This window comes from Sus scrofa, chromosome 2 (genome assembly GCF_054392235.1).
Source record: "Sus scrofa isolate SSC_HxYL_T2T_F1_AM1 chromosome 2, Sscrofa_HxYL_maternal_Yorkshire_Landrace_v2.0, whole genome shotgun sequence".
Classification (NCBI taxonomy): domain Eukaryota; kingdom Metazoa; phylum Chordata; class Mammalia; order Artiodactyla; family Suidae; genus Sus; species Sus scrofa.
The window spans coordinates 101,854,046-101,878,145 of record NC_139384.1 but is presented as its reverse complement, the minus strand read 5'-3'; the positions used below and the strand labels follow the sequence as shown (position 1 = coordinate 101,878,145).

The window sequence follows — 24,100 nt, the reverse complement described above, 5'->3', positions numbered from 1 at the left end:
TGCAATATTAGACACTTATAATATTATAATATTCTGGACCAGGAAAAATATTTACTGATGTTATGAACTGAATATTTCTGTCTCTCTGATGTTCATATATTAAACCCTAATCCTTCCTCATATGATGGTATCTGGAGGTGGGACCTTTGGTAGGTAACGTGGATTAGATAAATTCACAAGGGCAGGCACCCCATAATGGGATTAGTAACTTCTTATAAAGAGGAAGAGATTAGAGCTTGCTCTCTCTCCACCACATGAGAATGCAGCCAAGAAGGCAGCAGAATGCAAGCCAGGAAGCAGGCCCTCACCAAGAACTGAATCAGATAGTTCCTTGACCTTGGACTTCCCACACTGTAAACTATAAGAAATAAATTCCTGTTGTGTGAGCCATCCAGCCTATGATATTTTGTTAGAGAAGCCAGAGCAGACTAAAATAGTGGTAAAAACGGGAAAATTCCAAATAGTATGTCAATGCTAACTTCCTGATTGTTAATAATTCCATCATGGCTAAGTAAATATGAGTATTAAGGGAAGTAGGGTCAAGGGTATGCAGGAATTCTCCTTAGTATATTTGCCACTTTCTCCATAGGTCTAAAATTAAAGAATTAAAAAAGACGGTTGTCAAAAGATATTAATTGACCAAGAACCGTAACATTATAATCCATCAAGTTCTAGTCACGGTGAGCTCATCTCCACTACTGAACTGGCATGGGATCATTTGTACCCAGAAGTAAAACATTCTCTCCAGAAACTGCACAAATAAAGCAATTAGTCTTTAACTATTATAATGATATGGCTTTTTAAACAATTGTTTTGCTTGAATGCTTCTAGTTTTGAACAAAAATTAATTATTATGTGGGCTGTTTTAACCAATGTATGCTATGTTACTATATCAGAAAATTCAACAAAGCAAATAAACTCCAGATCCACCAGTAAATTTACATCTCATAGAGCATACACTGTAACAATAATATCTGTTTAACAAGGCTTCTCTGAGGTCAACAGAGATCTAAGTATTTCCAATTTTTTTAATTGCCAGAAATATTAAAAGTGAAATCAAAATTACAAAAATTCTATTGACATACTTAAATTGATGTTATTTATAGTGTACTTCAAAGAGTATAGCCTGAAATAAATAGAACTTTAAACTGGCAAAAAAAAAAGTCTGCTAGGACAATGTGTATAAACTCATTACAGATAATATCAGAAGTATATGCTGCAGGCCTTTCTGAATACAAGGCATCAACCCAATGGCCTCTGGGACAGGCCTCACACTACGCCAACACACAACCTACAAAGATTTGCACACACACACATCAATCTTAGTGCCCATAACCATAAACCCTGAGAGTTTGCATTACTAGCCAATTTGAATTCAGTTTTTTCATCCTAAGATAAACGATGTGCTGAAATCCATTTGATTAGAAATAGATACAAGACTCAAGATCTTCCTTTATGCCACATTTCCTCTCAATAAAAGGCCATCCCCAAGACATCGAGACTTGCTAGAATTTCATTGTCAGCTAAGACATTCCCTCAAAGATTTTACTCTATAATGGAAGATGCATTTAAGTAAATAATAACAATGAATATTTATAAAGTGTATATTATAAAAAAGAATTGTGCTAGAAAAAGTATACACACACACCCCTATATACTAACTCATTAAATCCTTACAGGTGTTAGTATTATTCCTAAATTATAAAAGAAAAACTAGGGACAAACAACTGAATATGCTGCCCACACTCTCAAACCTGAGATCCCAATCAGGAAGTCAAGCATGTCTAGAAGGGTTACACAGGTGCAGGCTATATAAGTATAGCCTCTTGAAAATGTATAATAGTTTTAGTGTCATTTGAACAGTATTTCTCTATATATATTCCCCCTAAGTTCAATATTTTTTGAAGAGGTACATACATCTATACTACATTACATCTCTTCCAAACATAGCCATTGAAACATCCTTGGTGACCTAATCATCATATTACTTATTTATCAACAGTAAAGATTTCTGTTCTTCATTCATTTTTAAAATACTAAGTTTTAATATCAACTTAATTAACTTTGTTTTCCAAATTTTCCCCACTAACATAGAAGTGTGTGCCATCATCATCATCATCATCACCACTATCTGATTTTAGATGTTGTTGAAAGGTTTTCAATTCTATTCATATTCTCAATTGGGTTCCTTACTATTTCAGAATAATAACAGTAAATAAAAATCTGATCTTTACCGAATTTCATAGTAAACAATTTGTTTTTATTTTATTTTTGTCTTTTTAGGGGTGTACCCACAGCATATGGAGGTTCCCAGGCTATGGGTCGAATGGGAGTTGTAACTGCCTAAGCTATAGCCACAGAAACACCAGATCTGAGCCGTGTCTGCAACCTACATACACTACAGCTCACAGTAATGCCAGATCCTTAACTCATGGAGCGAGGCCAGGGATTGAACCTGCATCCTCATAAATACTAGTCAGATTAATTTCCTCTGAGCCAAAAAGGGAACTTCCAATTTGTTTTTAGAAATAAAAACAAGATGCCTATTTAGAGGAAACAAAGAACTGAACATAATTTAATTAAATTTAAAAAGCAGTCTATAAGTCTTTATGGCTTCAGAAAATCAAGTTGTCAAGTATACCCAATTTTAACTTTTTTTCTATGCAATAATTTAAAACAGTATTATGAATGTCAGTGGCCTAAAAACATTTTGAAAATTTAAAGTTCTGAAGTGAAAATGTCAAAGGTCAAGAATCACCTTAAATACTTTATACTTAAAGAGATTTAAACTTTAAATGATGATAACTTAATGTTTTCTTTTTTTCTTTTTAGGGCCACACCTACAAAAAATGGAAGTTCCTAGGCTAGGGGTCGAATCAGAGCTGCAGCTGCCAGCCTCCACCACAGTCACAGCCACAGCCACGCCAGATGCAAGACACATCTGCAACCTACACCACAGCTCACAGCAACAATGGATCCTTAACATACTGAGCGAGACCAGGGATCAAACCCTCAACCTCATGGATACTCATCAGGTTTGTGACCCACTGAGCTACAACTGGAACACCCACTATACTTTTTTTTTTTTTTTTTTTTGTCTTTTTGCCATTTCTTGGGCCGCTCCTGCGGCATATGGAGGTTCCCGGGCTACGGGTCTAATCGGAGCCGTAGCTGCCAGCCTACGCCAGAGCCACAGCAACGCGGGATCCGAGCCATGTCTGCGACCTACACCACAGCTCACGGCAACGCCGGAACCTTGACCCACTGAGCAAGGGCAGGGATCGAACCCGCAACCTCATGGTTCCTAGTCGGATTCGTTAACCACTGCGCCACGACGGGAACTCCTATACTTTTAATTAATGCTGGAGAGTCATAAGAATTAAAAGAAAATCCAAATTCCAAAAAAGTAACTACACAATGAAGATTATCACAACTTTTGACTCAGGTGCCCTGAAAATTCTCTTCCTGAACCTTAATGTCTCAAGTGCCTGGAATGAAGCAATAATATCTAGAAGACCATGCCATCTTACCCAGTGGTGAAACAGACTTCTCAAATTTTAAAAGTTTCTACAGAGGCAAAAATAAGCAACAAATCTAAGAGATTAATACAACATGTGATCTAAATTAAGGTACTGTAATTAACAAACAAAGCTAAAATACTACACATAATTGCCAAAATTCATTTTACTACCCTGTGTAGAAACAACAGGGACTGGATAAGGAACTCAGAAGTATTTTATCTCAGTGGGGTATAAAAGTAGACCTAAATAAATGGTCTTATACTCTTTAACAAGTTTTAAAAGCAAGGCCCTAAGGATTACATTGCTCCCAAGTAACTTACCGGTGTCCCAGAACAAAGCACAAGTTTAGAGAAATACAAAAATATGCAGCAACAAATAAGATTTACACTGTTTGACACCCAATCAAAGATTAATGGGCATGCAACAGAAAGGGAAAATAGAACATGGAAAATATAAGGCAGAAAAATCTATCAAAACTTAACATTGAAATAATACAGATTATAGAATAAATAGAAAGGTCGTTAAAATTACGATCTTATTCCATATATTTAAGAATATAAAAGAAATATCACACTTGGTAAGAAGTCATAAAAGATATTAAATATGTGCAAATCACACCTTGAAGAAAACCACATCTGAGATAAAACATACACTGAGTGTAATTAACAGCATATGAAATGCAGTAAAAGAAACAGCTAGTTAATATGAAGACAGCACAGTAGAAACTATTCAATATAAAACAAAGAGGAAAAAAAAGAAAGAAAAGAGGGTCATTGAGCTACAGGACAACTTCAAGCAATATAATATTTATGTTATTGGGGACCCCAAAGAAAAAAGAAGGGAAACAGAAAAATTATTTGAGTATGACCAAATTTTGCCAAAACTGACTAAACAGTATATAAACAGATCAAAGAGGCTCAATAAAGAAAGAAACTACAGTAAGGAACATCATTATCAAAATGTTTAAAGGCAGTGATAGAGAAAAATCTGAAAAGAAGCTGAAGAAAGGCATATTGCCTAGATAGGAACAATGACAATGGCTACCAGAAGACAGAACAGTTTTAAAATACTGAAAAAAAGAAAAAAGAAAAAAAAAACCTGTCAATTTAAGAATTTCATACACAGTGAAAATCTCTTTTAAAAAGAAAGGTAAAAGACAGAATTTGCAGATATACAAAACCTGACAGAATTCATCACTAGCAGAAATACATACACAAAAAAACATTAAATGAAATCTGCCTGACAGAAAGTAAATAATATTACATGGAAAACTGGATCTACACAGAATAATGAATTGCTCCAGAAGAGGTAACTTTGAGGGTAAACATAAAAGACTTTTTAAGATATTTAAATCATCTTAAAAGTTTACTCAGAATTCTGATTCTGGACAAGATGGATAGTTCATTACATTTATTACTCTCACTAATTACAATAAAAATTCCTGAAAGGTACTCAAGGCAACTATTAAAAGATTCTTTAAGGTAGAGAAAAGAAAGTAACCTTCGAACTTGAAGAAAGACCCACACAAGTACAGCCAACGATTTTTAATTAAGGTGCAAAAGCAATTCAATGGAGAAAGGAGAGTCTTTTCAACCAATGGTGTTAGTTCAATTGGACATTCATGAAGAATTGATGAAGCTCAATCTAAATAAAAATTAACTCAAAATAGAGCACAGATCTATATGTAAAACATGAAACTATAAAACTTTTTTTAAAGAAAATCATAGAAAATGTTCATGACACCAGAAGAAAAATCCATTAAAAAATTTCACAAATTGGACTTCATCAAAAATAAAAACTTTTGCTCTACAAAAGACCCTGTTAATAAAAGAACAGACCAGTGAGAGATTGGAAGAAGATATTTGCAAATCACATATCTGATAAAGGAAAACAATCCAACTAAAAACATGAATAAAAGATTTGAAAAAACACTTAACCAAGCAGGACCTAAAAATGTCAAATAAGCACATGAAGGGATATTCAATATCCTTAGCCATTAGCGAATACAGATTAAAGCTACAATAAAATACCACAACATGCCTATTAGAATGGCTAAAATAAAAAATACTGACAATACTAAGTACTGGAAAGAATGTGGATCTTTCATATATTTCAGGTAGGAATATAAAATGGTACACCCACTTTGGAAAACAGTGTAGCAGTTTCTTGCTTTTTCTTTTTTTTTTTTCACCTTTAATTTTTTTATTTCCCCAATACATTACTTTTTTTTTTTCTACTGTACAGCATGGTGACCCAGTTACATATACATGTACACATTCTTTTTTCTCTCATTATCATGCTCCATCATAAGTGCCTAGACATAGTTCCCAGTGCTACACAGCAGGATCTCATTGCTAATCCATTCCAAAGGCAACAGTCTGCATCTATTAACCCCAAGCTCCCAATTCATTCCACTCCCTCCCCCTCCGCCTTGGCAAACACAAGTCTATTCTCCAAGTCCATGATTTTCTTTTCTGTGGAAAGGTTTATTTGTGCCATATATTAGATTCCAGATATAAGTGATATCATATGGTATTTGTCTTTCTCTTATTTCACTCAGCATGAGAGTCTCTAGTTCCATCCATGAAGTTAAACACATACTTACCATCCTACCCAGTATTCACAATCCTAGATATTTATTACAGAGCAGAGATTGGCGAACTCTTTCTAAGAGGACCAAACGTAAGTATTTTTGTTATCATACACAAGGCCTTTGCTGCAACTATTCAACTTTGCCATTTTAGCACAAAAGCAGTCACAGACAACATATAAACAAATAGGCATGTTTATGTTCTAGTAAAACTTTATTTACCTGAATGGGTGGCCAATATATAGGCTATAGTTTGCCAATCTCTGAACCAGAGAAATGAAAACTTATGTTCACCAAGAAACCTATGCAATGACGTTCAAAGCAGCTTTGTAATAGCCAAAAAGCAGAAGCAACTACAACACAAATATTCTTAAATCACTCAATGGATAAACGCACTGGTCCAGCAATACAATGGACCACTCAGCAATAAATAAAAATGAATTACTGATGATTATTTGCAACAAAGTGGATGTATCTCAAGGGCATTATGTTCAGTGAGAAAAAAAAGTCAATCTCAAAAGGCTACATATTGTATTATTCCATTAATATAACATTCTCAAAATGACAAAACTGCAGTGATGAACAGGTTAAGTGGTTGCAGAGGATTACATAAGAGAGTGAGTTTGACTAGAAAGGAGTGGGAAAAGGGAATGAAAGGGACTCTTTATGATAAAGAACAGTTCTGTATCCTAATTGTAGTTGTGGTTATAGGAATCCATACATGTAATAATATTCATATCATTATAAACACACAAAAACAAAACATTAAAAGAAAACAGACTGCTTGTTAAAATTAGTAAAATCTGTATAAGGTCTGTAGTTTAGTTAATAATATTGCTTCAATGTCAATTTCCTGCTCTTAAAAATGTACTATCATGATGTATTGTTATCAAAAGGGAACCCAAGTACAGGCTACACTGGAATTCTATGCATTATTTTTGAAACTTTTTGTGTCTTTAAAAGTACCTCACAATAAATTTTAAAGTTAATTGGCTGCTACAGGGAACTATATCCCATCTCTTGTGATAGACAGTAGTCAATGATAAGAAAAGGAATTTATATATATGCATGACTGGGTCACTTGGCTTTATAGCAGAAATTGGCACACCATTTTCAATCAATAATATTTTAATTAAAAATGTGAATTTAAAAAATTAACCGGCTGCTATAAACAAAAATAATTACAATACATTGTGGAGTTTATAAGATATATAGAAGTAAAATATATGACCAAAATAACATAAGGGAAAATGTTAGTATATTTCTATAAGCCAATCTTAAACTATCGGTAAAGCAGAATATCACTTCAGGTGCACTGTGATAAGGTAAAGATGTATGTTATAATCACTAAAGCAAGCACTAAAAAATGAGCTACAAGCCAATCAAAAAGAAAAAACAGAATCATAAAAGAAGTACTTGGAGTTCCCGTCGTGGCACAGTGGTTAACGAATCCAACTAGGAACCATGAGGTTGCGGGTTCGGTCCCTGCCCTTGCTCAGTGGGTTAACGACCTGGCGTTGCCGTGAGCTGTGGTGTAGGTTGCAGACGCGGCTCGGATCCCGCGTTGCCGTGGCTCTGGCATAGGCCAGAGGCTACAGCTCCGATTAGACCCCTAGCCTGGCCTGGGAACCTCCATATGCTGCTGGAGCGGCCCAAGAAATAGCGGCCCAAGAAATAGCAAAAAAAAAAGACAAAAATAAATAAATAAATAAAACATCATTATCAATAATTATATAAAATGTAAATGCCCTAAACACCCCAATTAAAAGACACAGATTGTCAGACTGGATTAAAAAAGAAAAATACAACTACATATTTCTTAAAAGAAATCAAATTTAAATTGGACAAAATTTAAATTCGACAAAAATAGTCAAAAGCAGAAGGATGGAAAAAGTATACCATGGCAACTCCTATCAAAAGAAATCTGAAAGCAGGTTTTAGATGAAAGAATATTAAGATTTTGAGGGTCATTTCAGAATGATAAATGGGTCAAATCATCAAGAGAACATGATAAATCTCAATGTTTTAAACTTTATAATGAAGATTCAAAATACATGAAGACCTGAAAATATTCAAGGAGAAGTAAACAAATTCATGATTACAGTTATAGATTTAAATATATTCTCAGTCATTGGTACAGCAAGTAGATAGAAAATAAGAATATAGAAAACTTAAGCAAGATCAACCAACCTGATCTAACTGACATATATATCCACCAAACAACAGGAGAATAAATATATCTTTCAAGTGCACACAGACCATTGAACAAGAGAGACTATATTCAGGGCCTTAATATAAGTACAAATCAATTTAAAATGATTCAAGTCACATACAGTTTTCTAACAACAATGGAACTAAATTAAAAAGCAACAACAGAAAAATATCTAGAATATCAAAAAAATGGAAAGTTAATTACAAACTTCCAAATAACTCACGAGTGCAAATTTTATCTAAAGGAAAATTTTAGGAAATACTTTAAATGAAAATGACAACATGGTCATACCAAAATTTGTGAAATGAAGTTAAGGCACACCTGAAAGGAAATTTAGATCCTAAAATACCTAAATGAGGTAAGAAGAGAGGTCTCAAATCAGTGACCTCAGCTTTCACTTCAAAGTGATAAACCTGACAAAAAATTTACAAGATCCATACTATGAAAACTACCAACTGCTGAGTGACTAAAGAGTAACATATAAATCAGTATTTCTAAACCTTCACACTTACTAACATTTTGGACCAGATACTTCTTTGTCATGGAAGCTTGTCCTGTGCTCTGAAGGATGTTTAGCAGCCTCCTGGTCTTCTACCCACTGAATGTCAGCAGCAGCTGCTGGCTGTGACAATCAAAAATGACTCTAGATATTGCCACATGTTCCTGGAAGAGCAAAATCTCCCCCAGTTTAGAACCACTGGGGACCTAAACAAATGGCGAGATATATTTTGCTCATTGGTCAGAAAACTCAATATTGTTAATTCTGTAAATTCAGTGCATTCAGCAGACTTTTTTGTAAAACGTGACAAACTGATTCTTTATTATAAACCTAAGTTACCAAGACAGTCTGAGGTTGGCACAGAGATAGATAAAGAGATCAGTGGAAAAAGACAGAGTCCAAATATAGACCCATATGTATATAGTTAAGGGATTTTCAACAGAGCTCAAGAAATGTGGTACATCGATATGATAATACTACTAAGTAATTAAAAGGAATGAATTGTTGACACAACACATAATAATGAATCTCGAAAACATTATACCATGTAAAGTTACATGCAAGAGTATATACTGTCCAGTTCTATTTGTATGAAATTCTAAAACAGGTAAAGCTAATCTAGAGTGACAAAGAGGAGTATAGTGGGTGCCTGCAGACTGGAGAGTGAGCAGGGACAGGGAGGGAGGTGAGGGAGTAATTTGGGACTGACTTCAAAGAAGCATGAAGGAACTGTCTGGAGTGATGAAAACTTCACATTTATTGTATATATATTACACCAAAACAAACAAACAAAAAATTATTTTGGGAGTTCCCTTTGTGGCTCAGTGGTCAATGAACCCAACTAGGATCCATGAGGATGTGTGTTCAATCCCTGACCTCACTCAGTGAGTTGGGGATCTGGCGTTGCCGAGAGCTGTGGTGTAGGTCACAGACGTGGCTTGGATCCCACGTTGCTGTGGCTGTGGCATAGGCCGGCAGCTGTAGCTCCGATTTGATCCCTAGACTGGGAACTTTCATATGCCATGGGCAGGGCCCTAAAAAGAAAAAAAAAAAAAAACTATTTTGGCAGAAGTCTGGATTCTACCCTACCTAACTTAGTATCTCTGCTTTCCTAAGGAATTTGCTTATGCTTTCAGCAACTGTTTCCTCAAATAAAAATAGTGATAATGCCAAGTCCACATGATGAAGTGAGAGCATATATTAAAAGGGGATTAACTGAAAATAAGCACAAATTAATATTATTACCAATCAAAAGTTCTTTTAGAGTATGGTGTTTACATGCTACCTTTAACTTCTGTTTTCACTAAATTGTTTCTTTTCTGAAAATCCTGGAATAACTGAACAAATTAAAATATAATCCTGTTGAGATGTTTCTTATAAAACAAGAAAACATTTTAAATCAAAGCAGAACAACATAAGACAAAGAAAATGAGTTCCCAAAGACAAAACTGTAACTACAAACTAATCTTTCTTTAAAGTAATAATTCTACGGTCTGGTCTATGGCATAACTACAAAATACATACTTTGAGCACAATTTCTGCACCACTTACATTACTGATTTAGTTTCCATATACCAAAAGGTAAGGAATTACAAAGGGTTTAATACAAAAATGGTAGATGTATACAAATACTTTTATCACAGAAATAAAAAATACTACAATTTCTTTTTGAGGCCTTCAAGCAACACATTTGCAACCCATACTCCCACAAACCTGAAAATCATTACTACTTTTGACAAAGTCTTTGGCAGAATACCATGATAAAGGCTCCAATTCTGATATTTCATCTGGAAATACCCAGTTGATTTCAAAGTCCCCCAAACCACAGGGACACATGGCAATAATATAGGATTTTGGACTGCTGTTTTTAAAAACAACTTTGACTGCTTTTGGCTAACTTATTTTACCTCATTTTTATATATCTGAAAAACGTACATTACATAAATGTAAGAAGGCTGTTTGAACTTAGAATGCATTTTCTATTTTTCTTAAAAGGTTACTACAGAGAGTAAAATAGAAAACTATCATATATCTCACTACATGTTGTAACATTTTTTAAACTACGACTGAAACAATTATTTGACTAGACAAAGACCCCTGTAACAATACAAGTGAGCCCTTCTAAATGACTGATAGACACTTCAGTCTCTCCCAAATATTAACATGCAGAGATTGCCTATTGTCCCTCAATATCCACCTTCCTCTTTTTACACAGCTATGAAAATTTCTGGTCAGAGGATGCAGCTGAAGATCCCACTTCACAGATTCCCTTGCAGCTATGCGAAGCCCTGGGACTTAGTTCTGGACAATGGGATATGTGCAGAAGTAATGAATGCAATATTAAGGTGATGGTCTTAAAGAAAATGCACATGTGCTTTATTTTCTCTTAACTCAGTCTTATTGCCTGCAAGGTGAGCAGGGCAACATAGTTAAAGAAGCCTGAACCTCCACATTATAAAACCATTGTTTTAACCAGGTCTGCCTATTTGGATCTTTGCCTTCATGATGTATGTCATCAAGTTTTCAGTCTATACTATATCTGAAGCCAATATCTGATAGTGGGGGAGGGAGAGGAAGGAAACAAAAATGCAAAAAGATTTTATTATAATTCTAATACAGACCTAAAGCTGATTCTCATGTGTATGTTTGTATGTGTGTTTATCATGTTTAATTTTCCTTCAAACCGCATGGCTTTCCTCATTAGGACTATTTTTAGAAATATAAAACTACAGTATGTTAGATGACCTAGAATGAATCCAAGTAATCACTTTAAAACTTCATAGATGAGAAAACAGAAGTGTGAGCAAACTAAATGATAAGCCCAGGCTTAAAAAATAATTAAGCCTTTTTTATGTGGCTCATGAATGAAAATATTTTCTGAAGGAAGAGAGCAAATTATGAAAGCGGAAGAGGAAGACATTGTTAATTAAGATGTATTATTTGCATGACAAAGTATATACTGCAAAATCCATAAGAACTGTGAAAGGCGGAGGGAAAAGAGTAACACAAAGTACATGAATACTCTTCTGAGTGGGTGACAGTACTTATAGTGAAGAGATAATGACTTCCACATGTTTGCACCAAAGTACACTTTCATTCATAACAATCTATTGCCAAATGAAGTGTCCTGGTGATGTGACAGGAGGATCTCAGAGGTTGTACTCTATAGAGAAAAAGAACTACTAGCATCTAGCTGGCCATTCAATACTTATTCCAATGAAAATTAAGCTAAAGTAGAAACATCTATGAAAACATCTAGGAAAAGCCAAAGGGAGCATAAAAAAAATTGGGGGGTATTATGAGTTAAAAAGTAATCTCATAAAAATTATGGACTCCATCTCTAGAAAAAAATGCATGTAAATATCAACATAAACATTACACGTATTAAGGATTTCATTGCTTTGGAAATTGACAATTCTTTCACTCTGATAAAACACAAGACAGTATTTCTAAAAATCAGGTCTTTTAGAATATAAAAGTTAGCAGTTAATTCCTTTCTAAGAAATAGGGAGAAAAAAGAAAAAATTGTGATACAAATATAAGTTTCAAATAAGTCTTATATGACTTGAATATTCAAAATATTCAAATTATGCAGTGATCTCCAACACAGAATTACATATACAAAACTTCTTGAATTGATGGCAACAAATGCCCAAAATCCTTGACTCTCAGAGGCATGAGACTGTTAGCAAATGTATTTTGAACTCAAAGAATATACTTTCCCATGGGAGAATAACCTCATGTCAACAAACAACAAAATTCACTACAACTTTTTGAGTTGAATGTACATTCATTCTTCTCTTTTCTTCTAAGTGTGGGAGGTCATTTTTGGCAACAATTAAATTACATCAAGGAAAGGATTACAAACTCCTTTTAAATTTTTAGGTCATCCAAAGCAAAAGTAGCCATAAAAAGTATTCTGCCATGTTTCCAACTGTCAGAATATTTTTGCCAGCAGATGAATTTACAAGATATTGTCACTCTGAAATTCAATTTGCAAAAACATCTTCTGAAGCACTAGAAGATTACCATGGGAAGTTTGGCCATAAAAACTTGTGATTTTCATGTACATCCGTAAGGCTGATTGCAGCACCTCAAACTCGTTTTACCTTACTCAAATATCTAAAACTCTCTCTCAAGTAAGCCAAGGCATGAACTCCTCCTCATCAAACTGTTCTCAGAGTAGATTTTCTTTTCCTCATAGGCAAATTAATAAATGAAGAAATAATGAGGCTGCTATCTAAACTGCACTGTAGTGCTTTGGGACATATCCATTAGGGAACCAACCCGCTTCTGCAATACTGGTAATCTCTTATTCTGTGAGCATCTCTTGAGAAAGAAAACCTGTTGAAAAGGGAGTTCAAGGCTTTGGCTGCGATAAAGTTGACTGATTTTAGGGCAGTAAGCAGAGTATCTTTCAGGATCATTGCCACAGTTTTTGAGGCTGATACATGTCAAGCCAATTGTAAAAGACTTAAGTCACGAACACTTTAAATTCTTTCTTCACAAAGGCAGCAAAATCAGATGTACTGTCAGGCATGGTAAGTACTCCATCCACACTCAATGCACCAAACAAACCCTCCTTTTCATCATGTCAAAGATACCAAAAGGCTCTCAAGTTCCCAAAAGGTACCTCTCAAACTTAGAACTTGTTATGCACCAGTACACTCAAAACGGATGAAGACTAGAATCTAGCCACATGAAATAATGTTAGTTACTATATACAAATGCTTGTTGAGTGGGAAATGGCATTACTCCCAACTTGACAATGATCTGCTTCAAAATATTAGAATCAAGAGTTGTGTAGTATATAACATCATTTGATTATACTTGAACCATAGCAAAGAACACTTCGTGATAAATAACAAAATTTCAGTAGTCAGTTCAATCCTTACTTACCTTATTTTAAATTATCATCTTAAGGACCTCAACATATTGAAACTTACATAAGTTGACAGCTAAGTTGAATAAGTATGCATGTTTTAAATAGAAATCATTACTGAAGCCAGGCTTTCTGTATTATTCTCTATAGGAAAATATACATTTGAAAGTAATGATTCCATCTGTGGCTTCAAATGTTTCTCCAATTGGTAAAATCCCTTTAATCATTCTGAATTAAAGAGGTTTTTTTTTAAAGAAGAAATTTTTGAACTCAATTTAGCTCCAGCACAAACCATCAATAACTGCCTCTAAACTTAATGTAGTAAAGATTTCCTTCCCTTTCTTTTGCTTTAGAGCTCATATCTGATTGATAAACACTAACAAAAAGCAAATAATTCAACCACCAATTATACCATAAACTTGGATAAACTATACAAACAGTAAGTACTAAACTTTAAATAAATAAACCTTAATCTGAATGGTAGAGAAACTGAACAGGACAGGAGCAAATATCTTTGTCTGCACAGCAAGCAAGCTTTGGAAAGCTTGTGTTGAAAGTTATTTCTATTTTAATACCTTTTTGCAATTTCAAATACATTCTGATGAAGAAGAAAAAAGAATAAATATGCAAAGAAAAATATATTGTTCTCTTTCTTCAAATCAGTATTTCCCCAAACTTATTTCAATAAACCTTGTCTCATGATCTGAAAATTCTGAAGGCACTTTTCAGAACTGCTCATTCATGTGATTATCTCAATAATATTTAGTTTTAAAGATTTAAAAATTAAATAGTTTTCCAACATTTTTTTCACAATTCATTAATATAAAGCATTTAATAACTATAACTTTGAAGCATTCTTCCAACTTGGAAATCAAGTACTTTTCAAACTTTTGTTTCTGAGGTATTCTGGGAATAATATGCTAGTTACTTAAATAATTTCTCAATAAGCCAATAAGTGCTCTGACATTTTACCACTTAAGAGTATTATGGAAAGTTTTACTTACTGAAACATCTTTCAAGTTCTTCTCAAAGGAGAATTGACAAGAGTCTTTTGAAAAATTAAACTTGTATGTGTCAGTTGGTCCTGCTCCTGACACCAATGCTTTTCTCAGTTCATCAACATATTTCTCTTTTTCCAATGCCATGTCATCAGCTTCTTGGGAAATCTCTGATTCAGAAACTATGAGAAATATTAATTAAAAAGTTTTATTTATGTGAAAATAAATTTCTAAACATAAGAATAAATGTTTACTGGTTGCTACTAATTACTTACATAACATTACTTATGTACGTATATAACAGAAATTTAAACAAAAAGTACAATCAATCCCCACATCACACATTTTTAAGTTATTTCTTAATTTTTGAGAAATACATTGACTTAGTCTCAAATCTCATCTGAAAAGCATTCTTTCTGTCCTCAGATGATACAAATGCATTATGAATTATCACAGAAACAGCCATCTTGTATACCTGCTCCGAAGTCACAGCAGAGAAGTTATTTCCTATCATGACTAATAAACTCAGTATTTTACAACTTTCTTCCTTGCCTCAACTATTAAAGGGATTAAACAGGCTATTTCTTATTCAGATGGGCAGTCAAAGTAAAAACAGAATTCCTTCTTCTCATCTTCTCATGTGCTAAAAACAAAAACAGTGGACGAAGGGAGTTGATGAAGAAGGAAAGGGTAAGGAATTAATATTTACTGTCTCCTCTACGACATATATCACATTTCTGGCTTCCAGTTCTCTCATCTATGTACATTTAAAGCTGATGTTTTACTCATCCATAGAGATTTTTACTTCAATAATATTTTCAATTTTAGATACTCTCAATTTCTTTTTCATAATATTTTGTCCTTACCACACCTTTCCTTTAAATATGTGAAAGATTTAAACATATTTAAGATCCCGTTGAGATTAGTATCTATGCATAGTTCCTAGGATATTAATTCCATTTCTTCTGGGAGCTGACACATTCTCGTTCTGTTCTGTTGGTTGGTTGGTTGGTTGGTTTTAAAGATGACTTCATTAACAGGCTCACCTCCAGGTTTCTTTATCTTGAGAGCTCAGCTCCAATTCTTTAAGAAGCTTAAAATTTCAACATGCCACTCCACTTAGATACCACAGTCACAGTCATTTAGATGTATACCTACTTCAGATATCCCATGAACCTATAGTTCTTGAGTTCCCATTAACCATTTTGATTTTCAGATACCTCTTCACACATGGCACCTAGGGACTTCCCTTCCTTCCATTAAAGCTGCAATGTGAATGTCTGTTTGCTTTTAAAATCACAAGATCTAACCTAATATTTCTTCAGAATGGTTGATTGGTTCTTGTGTCAACTCAGGCTACCACAATGATGCAAGATCCACATGGATCTAAACTTTTATATTTAAAGGTTACATTTATTTATTTTATTCCTTATAACAGTGAAAGATAGAGATTCTCATTTGGCAAATGATAAAATTGAGGCTCCAAGAGATCAATTAATGGCCTCGGGTCATGAAGTAGCTAAGTGCTAAGACTGAGATTGGTATGTATGTCTCTCTGGTTGTTCTGTTTTAAGGTAAAGCAAAGATATGGGACACTAGATAAATTCCTTTCATAATATTAAAAAAATGCATTGGTATGAAAGAGTAGAGAAAACAATAAAACTTTGATTAAAGATTTCTTAAAAATATAACTTCTTTTGTAACTTTGCTCCATATGTTATCAAGTGTCTAGAAGCCCCACGATGAGGAAGAGAGTCTGGAATACATCCATATATTTTTCATGATCAATATTTGATAAGTTCTCATACTGAAATATGGGCTTCAGCACAGCCTTTGAAAAAAGGTAAGTATAAAATTATTCTTTTTATTTTTGTTTTTTTTAGGGCCACACACACAGAATATGGAAGTTCCCAGGCTAGGAGTTGAATCAGAGCTATAGCTGCCAGCCTACACCACAGCCACGGAACATGGGATCTGACCCACCTCTGTGACCTACACCACAGCTCATGGCAATGCCGGATCCTTAATTGACTGAGCGAGGCCAGGGATAGAACTCATGTCCTCATGGATATTAGCCAGGTTCGTTACTGCTGAGCCACAACAGGAACTCCTAAAAATATTCTTGTGAGATTCTACAACTTCTAAATACTTCCACATATTTTTTCTCTCTCTGAAGCATACGCATATTTAAGATGATCACTACTATCAAATCTACTGACATTTCAAATACCCTATTAGCTCGTAAAAAATAACATAAAACTAAGAAGGCAATCACTTCCTCTCTAAGGAATAATTTCATATTTTTGGCTTGTAAATGTTTTAAGAGTTATAAGGACCTAGAGAAATTATTTCATGGAAAAATAGAAAATAATCTATAGAAACAATCTTTAATGCAACTATAGAAAAATCTATAAGGAAACACACAAAAGAAAGTATATCTACTGATAAAACGGCTAGTAGAAAGTACTCTAAATTTTATTAAAGTGAAAAGATACCTTTATGAAAATATTTAATAGAATCTATTGATTCAATTCATTTATTGCATAATGCTTAATGAGCATCTACTATGTGCCAGGCACTATTCTAGGCATCAGAGAGACAATATCTAGACAGACAAAAATACCAGCCTTATGGAACCTTGATTCAAGTACTGACATCTTAGATATCTTTGCAGATACCCTTTTAGATATTATCTTCGATATTACACTTCTGTTACTCCATCTGGGAATGCTGCATTGGTTAATGTTACGAAATACTTGATAAATTCATTTGAGTAATTAAAAAAAATTTTTTAAATGTTACGAAATACTTCATTCCTGAGGGAAAAAAATATATATATAATAGGAAATTCTTTCTAATAATACTTTTTTAAAAAGTGTCAGGGAGTTCCTGTCGTGGCACAGTGGTTAACGAATCCGACTAGGAACCATGAGGTTGCGGGTTCGATCCCTGCCCTTGCTCAGTGGGTTAAGGATTCAGCGTTGCTGTGAGCTGTGGTGTAGGTTGCAGACGCAGCTTAGATCCCACGTTGCTGTGGCTCTGGTGTAGGCCAACGGCTACAGCTCCGATTTGACCCCTAGCCTGGGAGCCTCCATATGCCGTGGGAGCAGCCCTAGAAAAGGCAAAAAGACCAAAAAAAAAAAAAAAAGCGTTGGTTTAAGAAAAAAGCTTACTTAATCATTTCCTGTAAGTGAAATTTTGACTGCCTATTTAGAAGTTCAATCCTAGCAAAACAATTTGGTCACTGGTTTTGAATTTTGTGCTGGAAGAAGCACAGTTGGAAGCCTTCAATGCTCCAAAAACTTCAGTGACCAGGGATAAAAGCAATGGAAGTAAAGAAATTCAGTAAGGATACAGTTGAACCACAAAATATGGGAAAAAAAAAATGGGAAGGGAAAAAAAAAAAAAGTGAGCAGGCCAATGTGACCAAAATACAATTACTTGTTCTTGGACAGGTAGGAGCCAAGAAAGCATCATTTTAACACTATTTGTAGGTAGGTAGAGATGTAAATAAGAAAAGAATATTCTTTATTTTGGATCCTTATGTATAATGAATCAAAAGACTGTATATCCTAAGTTTGTGGTGGAGCTGAGAAGGCACACAGACTTACGAAGTCACCAAATCACGGACCCACTTTATTACTTCATTCATTAAAAATCCTTTTTTGGGGAGTTCCCTGATGGCTCAGGGGGTTAAAGATCCAGTATTGTCACTGCTATGGCTGTGGTCACTGCTGAACTGCTGAGGTGTGAGTTCGATTCCTGGCCTGGGAACTTCTGAATGCCAGGGGTGCAACCAAAAAAAAAAAATCATTTTTCTACTGAGTTCTATCACATAATCTCCATAAAAGTCACCAAGTACATCAATGTTTAAAACAAATGTAAGTGGATATAATTACTTGAAACTAAATGCATTAACAAAACTTAATTTACACTTCAATGAACTTTTTTTAAACTGCTCCAGAAAAGGGTGATACAAGTTTCTTACTGCTGATTGTGATTCTTATGAAAGTCACATAACAGTCATCGATCACTAACCCACTTTGTGACTTTACCCTATGATATAACCCTCTATAATGTCGAAGTGATGATAAACCACATGATAATTAGACCCCAAAACATTCATTAGATAAAACATTGCTAATGGAAAAGAAATCAGTGAGTTTAGTGTGTGGGAGATTAAAAAGAACCCCACATCCTTTTAATTTCACTGAAATGAAAAGAAAAAAAATTATCCAAATTGAAGGTTGCAGCAATGAAAAACCTGTACAAAAAAACAGGATGAGGTATAGGAAGGAAATTCATTTTCATGTTTCAATTATTTAATTGTTTTAATGTTCTTAATCACGTTATTGTCTATTTGTAAAGTGCCGAACCAAATTAGATTTATGTATAAGCCTTAACATGGAAACAATATGATATTATTTGGCTTCATATTTTGTCCCTGAAATTTACACAAGAATATAGAAGTGAATAATTAAAAAATATAAAACATTCATGAGATCTAAAACTTCAATATCTTTGAGAACAAATGACCATATCTAGTGTACTATAAAATTTTCTGTTTGAAAACTTGTATAAAATAGCAAGCTCAAATGTTAACAACCCACCAAAGGATACAGAAGTTTGATAACATATTTTTATCACACTATATATCATTAGCTAAAAAACAAACGGTAAAACATACTGCATCTATGATCAATGCCAACAATAAGTAAATATGAAACTGAAGTTTTCATTAAAAAATACGCTAGCTCTAAAAATGATGGTTTCACTTTCTCTTTTTTCCTTAGCTAGTTTTATATATTTCAGGCATCCTTTGATTGTTTCTTTCAAAGAATATCCATTGAGCACATATGTCCTACGTACTGGTCTAGATAATTATGAACAGTGGTTGACGAATCAGATTTGTCCCTTGCTCTCAATGGATCTAGGCTAGCGAAACAATATTATTAATAATATTAAGGACAACCGCCAGTTATTTTGTATGAAATAAACAAAATGTTCCATAAATGTAAAATCAACTTAAATTTCTGGTTAAATTAAGATTTAAGAGTTAATCACAGTACTGGTTTTCTTTTCCTGATCCTTAATGACACAAAAATTCAAACAACATATTTTTACTGTTTTTTGCCTTAGTGAATGAAATTAATTAACTAGATTAAAATTTAATCTTTTCTTTTGATAAGTAAGGCTCTTAAAACATTGCAAGGTCTTTCCTCTGACCATAACCTCTCATTATACAGAATATGCCACCTGTTAACTGGAAATACCTATGTTATAAATACAGTATTCCTTACATACAACCAACCATTTCACCTAGGATCTGATTCCTGGGCTGTGCTATTGGAACTGCTCTTTTCTCCTAGAAAAATGGTATTAACTTACTGCTATGATCTTCAATCCAGTATACTATTCACCCCCAAACAGAGCTACTGTCATTTGAATACACCTTCACCAGGAAACAGAGAACTAACCTGACAAATTTTCCTCTATTTTGCATTGCAACAACCAACCGATAACTGATTTTTCTTACGTAGAAATTCGCAACTTAAATAGATACCACAACAGTTACTGAAAACATTATCCTAAAAATTTCTTTATTTTACAATACTTGTAACAACATTCCTTGCTCTGTCATGAAAAATGAATGAAAAAAACTCAAAAACTCTGCAAGTATAAATGCAGTTTGACTATTTTGTATAACAGAATCTGTACCATTTAAGAAAAAGCAACACTTCACAATGCATTGTGATTTTAAAAGGGGATATAATAATTACAATAACAAATTTTGGAGAAATATTTTAAAAGTTGATAGATGATAAATAGGCAAATAGAATATAAATTAACATGACAAAATTATTCTACCTAAAATATCATTTACAACATTAACTCTAGAAATGACTATTGCATAAACATAAAATCTTTCAATAAAATACTTTCAAAGTAGATTAAAACTTTGCTATATAAGTAAAACATAATTCTAAATATTTTGACTTTACACTTGTAATGTTACATAAATGATTTCAGGGCCTTTAGGCTTTTTTAAAGATTACACTAACGATTTTAAAAATCAAAAGTCTAGAAGCAGCTTGGGTCACTTCAGAGGTGTGGGTTCAATCCCCAGCCCCGCAGAGTGGTTAAAGGATCCAGCACTGCTGCAACTCCAGAGAAGGTCGCAGCTGCAGCTAGGAATCAATCACTGGCCTGGGAACTTCCATATACTGCAGATGTGGCCATTAAAAAAAAAAGAAAAAATCAAAAGTCTATTTCAAATATAAATAATAATAGCCAAAATCCCACATACAGACTTGAATCTTGGTTTATAAAGTCTTAGTCTATGAGTTCTGTTTTGTTGCATTATGAATGTAGTACATGTTTATTGGAAAAAAAGTCAAACAATATAAGTATATGAAATAAAATGAAAACCACCACCAACCCACTCTCCCAAGTCCTGGCCCAGGCAATCCTTCTTCCTGTGCACCCCAATAGTTCCCTGGGGTCCTGTGAAAAGATACATGTAAAAAGTACTCTTTATTTTTTTTTTATAAAGAGATAATTTTAAAAACTCTGACCAACTTCAAGTAATAAGACTCAAAGGGTTATTTCTCTATCCTTCTATTAATGTAACTTATAGAAAATGGCATTATATTACAAGTTTATGTGTAAATTAGACAGTAATAGCAAGTAAAAGCAATCATGTTAATTTTAACCAATATCTATTAAAGAAACATTTTAATGTGAAGTATCACTGAGGGCTGAAGAATAGCACATTACTGAAATATTTCTTTAAGAAATTTGCTTTTGATATTACCTGTCCCAATCCATGCTGACTGCCCATCAGTAAGGGTAATAACAAAACCAGATCCTAGTGTTTTCTCCCAAGCGACTTGTAGAAAATGAATTATTTCAGGTTCAGAAGTGAGATAGATTCTGCTTACTTTTCTCTCCATTTCTGGTCACCTATTATAAAAGGATAAAATTAATACATTTGTAAGAAACTCCATCAAACAGTGATGTTTTCTGTATTGCTCTCCTAGTAATACAAAGCACCAAGGAAATAAGTAAAACAAAAAGCTGTATAATAGCCAACCATCAAACTCAGCAACATAGTTCTATTCAATATTGACTCACAATTTTTACCAATAAGCAGAAACTCATAAATGGCAAATGATTTGCCCAAGTTAGGTAAGTGATTAAAAATTACTGTTTCCAATAATATAAAGATAACATTTTTCCCACGTGTCAATAGCCTCTTTCTCCACAACAACAACAAAATGGTCATTAAGAACTGTGTGAGTGATCTATGAATAAATCTTAGGACTGGAATGTGATTATAAATTTGACCAAGTGTCTTAGTCACTGGAGAAAGACTGTGAAATGAGAAGAGAGAATAAACACAAAGATGAGGAAAAGAAAATCTTAGAACTCAAGAGTTGGCAATATCCTAGCATGCCTTGTCTAAGAATGGGATTCCCAGGACTCACTCTGCCCACTGAGACAGAAGTGCCCTTGAGTAGAGATCAGTTATATCAAGTTATCACAACCTACACCAATAAGTCTTTTTTTTTTTTTTTTTTTTTTTTGCATTTTGAAACTTTATATTTGAGTCTTATATACAGGGAAAAAAGCATATATCTAAAATCCAACTTGGCTAGTTTTGCAATGGAATGAATCCATATAAACAGTACCTAGACCAAGAAGCATAACATTGCCAATACAGAACCTATTCTCACAATACCCCACTTCTAGTCACTATGTCCTCAAATAACCATTCTAACAGATTAGTTTTGAGTATTTTTGTACTTTTACACAGCACATTTTATTTTCTGTCTAGCCTCTTCTGTTCAAAATTGTGTTTGAAAAATACATTCATATTGTTTCTCAGAGTTCTACATCATCTTCATAGTTGTACAGTATTCCATGATACGGATATAGCACAATTTATTTATCCATTCTACTACTGACAGGCATTTGACCATTTTTCAGGTTTTGACTCTCACAAATGGTGCTACCGTAAACATGCTAGCAAGTGACTTTTCAGTTGGCTGTACACCCGTGAGTGGAATTTTTGGATCAGAGGATATGCACATGTTCAGTTTTAGTACCACGCAGCCAAAAGTTTTCTAAAAGGTTTATACCAATTTACACACTTGGTATATGAGAGTTATGATCACTTCATGTTCTTACCAACACTTCTCATCTTTATAATTTTAGACATTTTGGTGGGTGTTACATCATGGTTTTAATTCACATTTCCCTGATGCGCAAAAATGCTAAATTCTTTTCCTACTTTTACTGGGCATTTTAATATCCTGTTTTGTGGATTATCTATTAAATCTTGCCAATGTTTTTATTCAGTTTAATTTTATATTGATGTTCTTACTGATATTTTACTTTCTTTTTGATTCGTTCTTTATATTTTGGATATGAATCCTTTTATAGGTATTATGCACTGTGAATATATTTTTTCCATTCTATAAGTTACCTTTCCACTCTCATAATGGTATCTTTGGATGAAAAGAAGGACTTAATTTTCATGAAGTTAAAACTTATCAAAATTTTTATAACATATACTTTTTGTATCCTGCTTAAGAACTCTTTGGTAATTAAGATGTTTTATGTTTATCTAAAAGGTGTATAATTGTATAGCTCACATTTAGATCTGAAATCCCTCTGGAAGTGATTTTTGTGCATCCTGTCAGCAAAGGTTCAAAATATATTCTTTCCATATTTATATGGATATATAATTGACCCAGCACTACATATTAAAGACTATGCTTTCTCAACTGTAATGCTATATTACTTTTGTCATAAGTCATGTTACCAAATATGTGTACAAGGTTCACTATTTGTATTTGTTTATTTTTTTGCAGGTATGAAATTTCATGTTTATATTTGGCTTGTGAAGTTTACAGTGAATGCTAATTCTGTTATTATGATCCACCACATTTATAATCTATTGCTGACCTTGTGATTTAAAATTTTGATAAGCCTTTCTTCTAAGTATTAAAATAATTTATGTAAAATGTTGAGCAGGACAAGATCAAGAATAGACTTCTGTGGCTTACCATTAGAAATAAGCTTCTCTTAGAAATCAGTTACTACTGATACCTAAGGGTGGGTATACTGCTGATACCTCCATTTAAGTCACAAGGGTATCAGGAGAATCCTTTGTAAAATCTACCTACTCTGCCAGTCTAGCAATGCCATGGAAGGAAGAAAGGAAGGGAGCGGGGAAGGGAGGAAATAAGTAAATTAAGATGATCCTACTCTCACCTCTAATGATTACAGATTCTTTTTTTATTAATTCAAAAACTGTTCTTCTGGTAATTCACTCTAGAATCTTGCCCAGATTGACCTCAAATTTATGAGACTGCGAATGACACATAGTATTT

At 33.7% G+C, this 24,100-nt stretch overlaps 1 protein-coding gene across 22 annotated transcripts in view; it reads right to left on the bottom strand.

The window, feature by feature from the left end:
* XRCC4 (X-ray repair cross complementing 4) overlaps positions 1-24,100 on the bottom strand; it is a 335,612-nt gene that overhangs the window by 287,886 nt on the left and 23,626 nt on the right. For all 22 annotated transcript variants that reach the window (XR_014838189.1, XM_085013988.1, XM_085013989.1 and 19 more), the window contains 2 exons: positions 21,517-21,665; positions 14,709-14,884 (listed from right to left, as the gene is read on the bottom strand). Coding sequence is in view for 21 of the 22 variants with exons in the window: in XM_085013988.1 (XP_084870114.1) it covers positions 14,709-14,884; positions 21,517-21,655 (315 nt within the window). In the remaining variant the exon portion in view is untranslated. The remainder of the gene's footprint in view (positions 1-14,708; positions 14,885-21,516; positions 21,666-24,100) is intronic.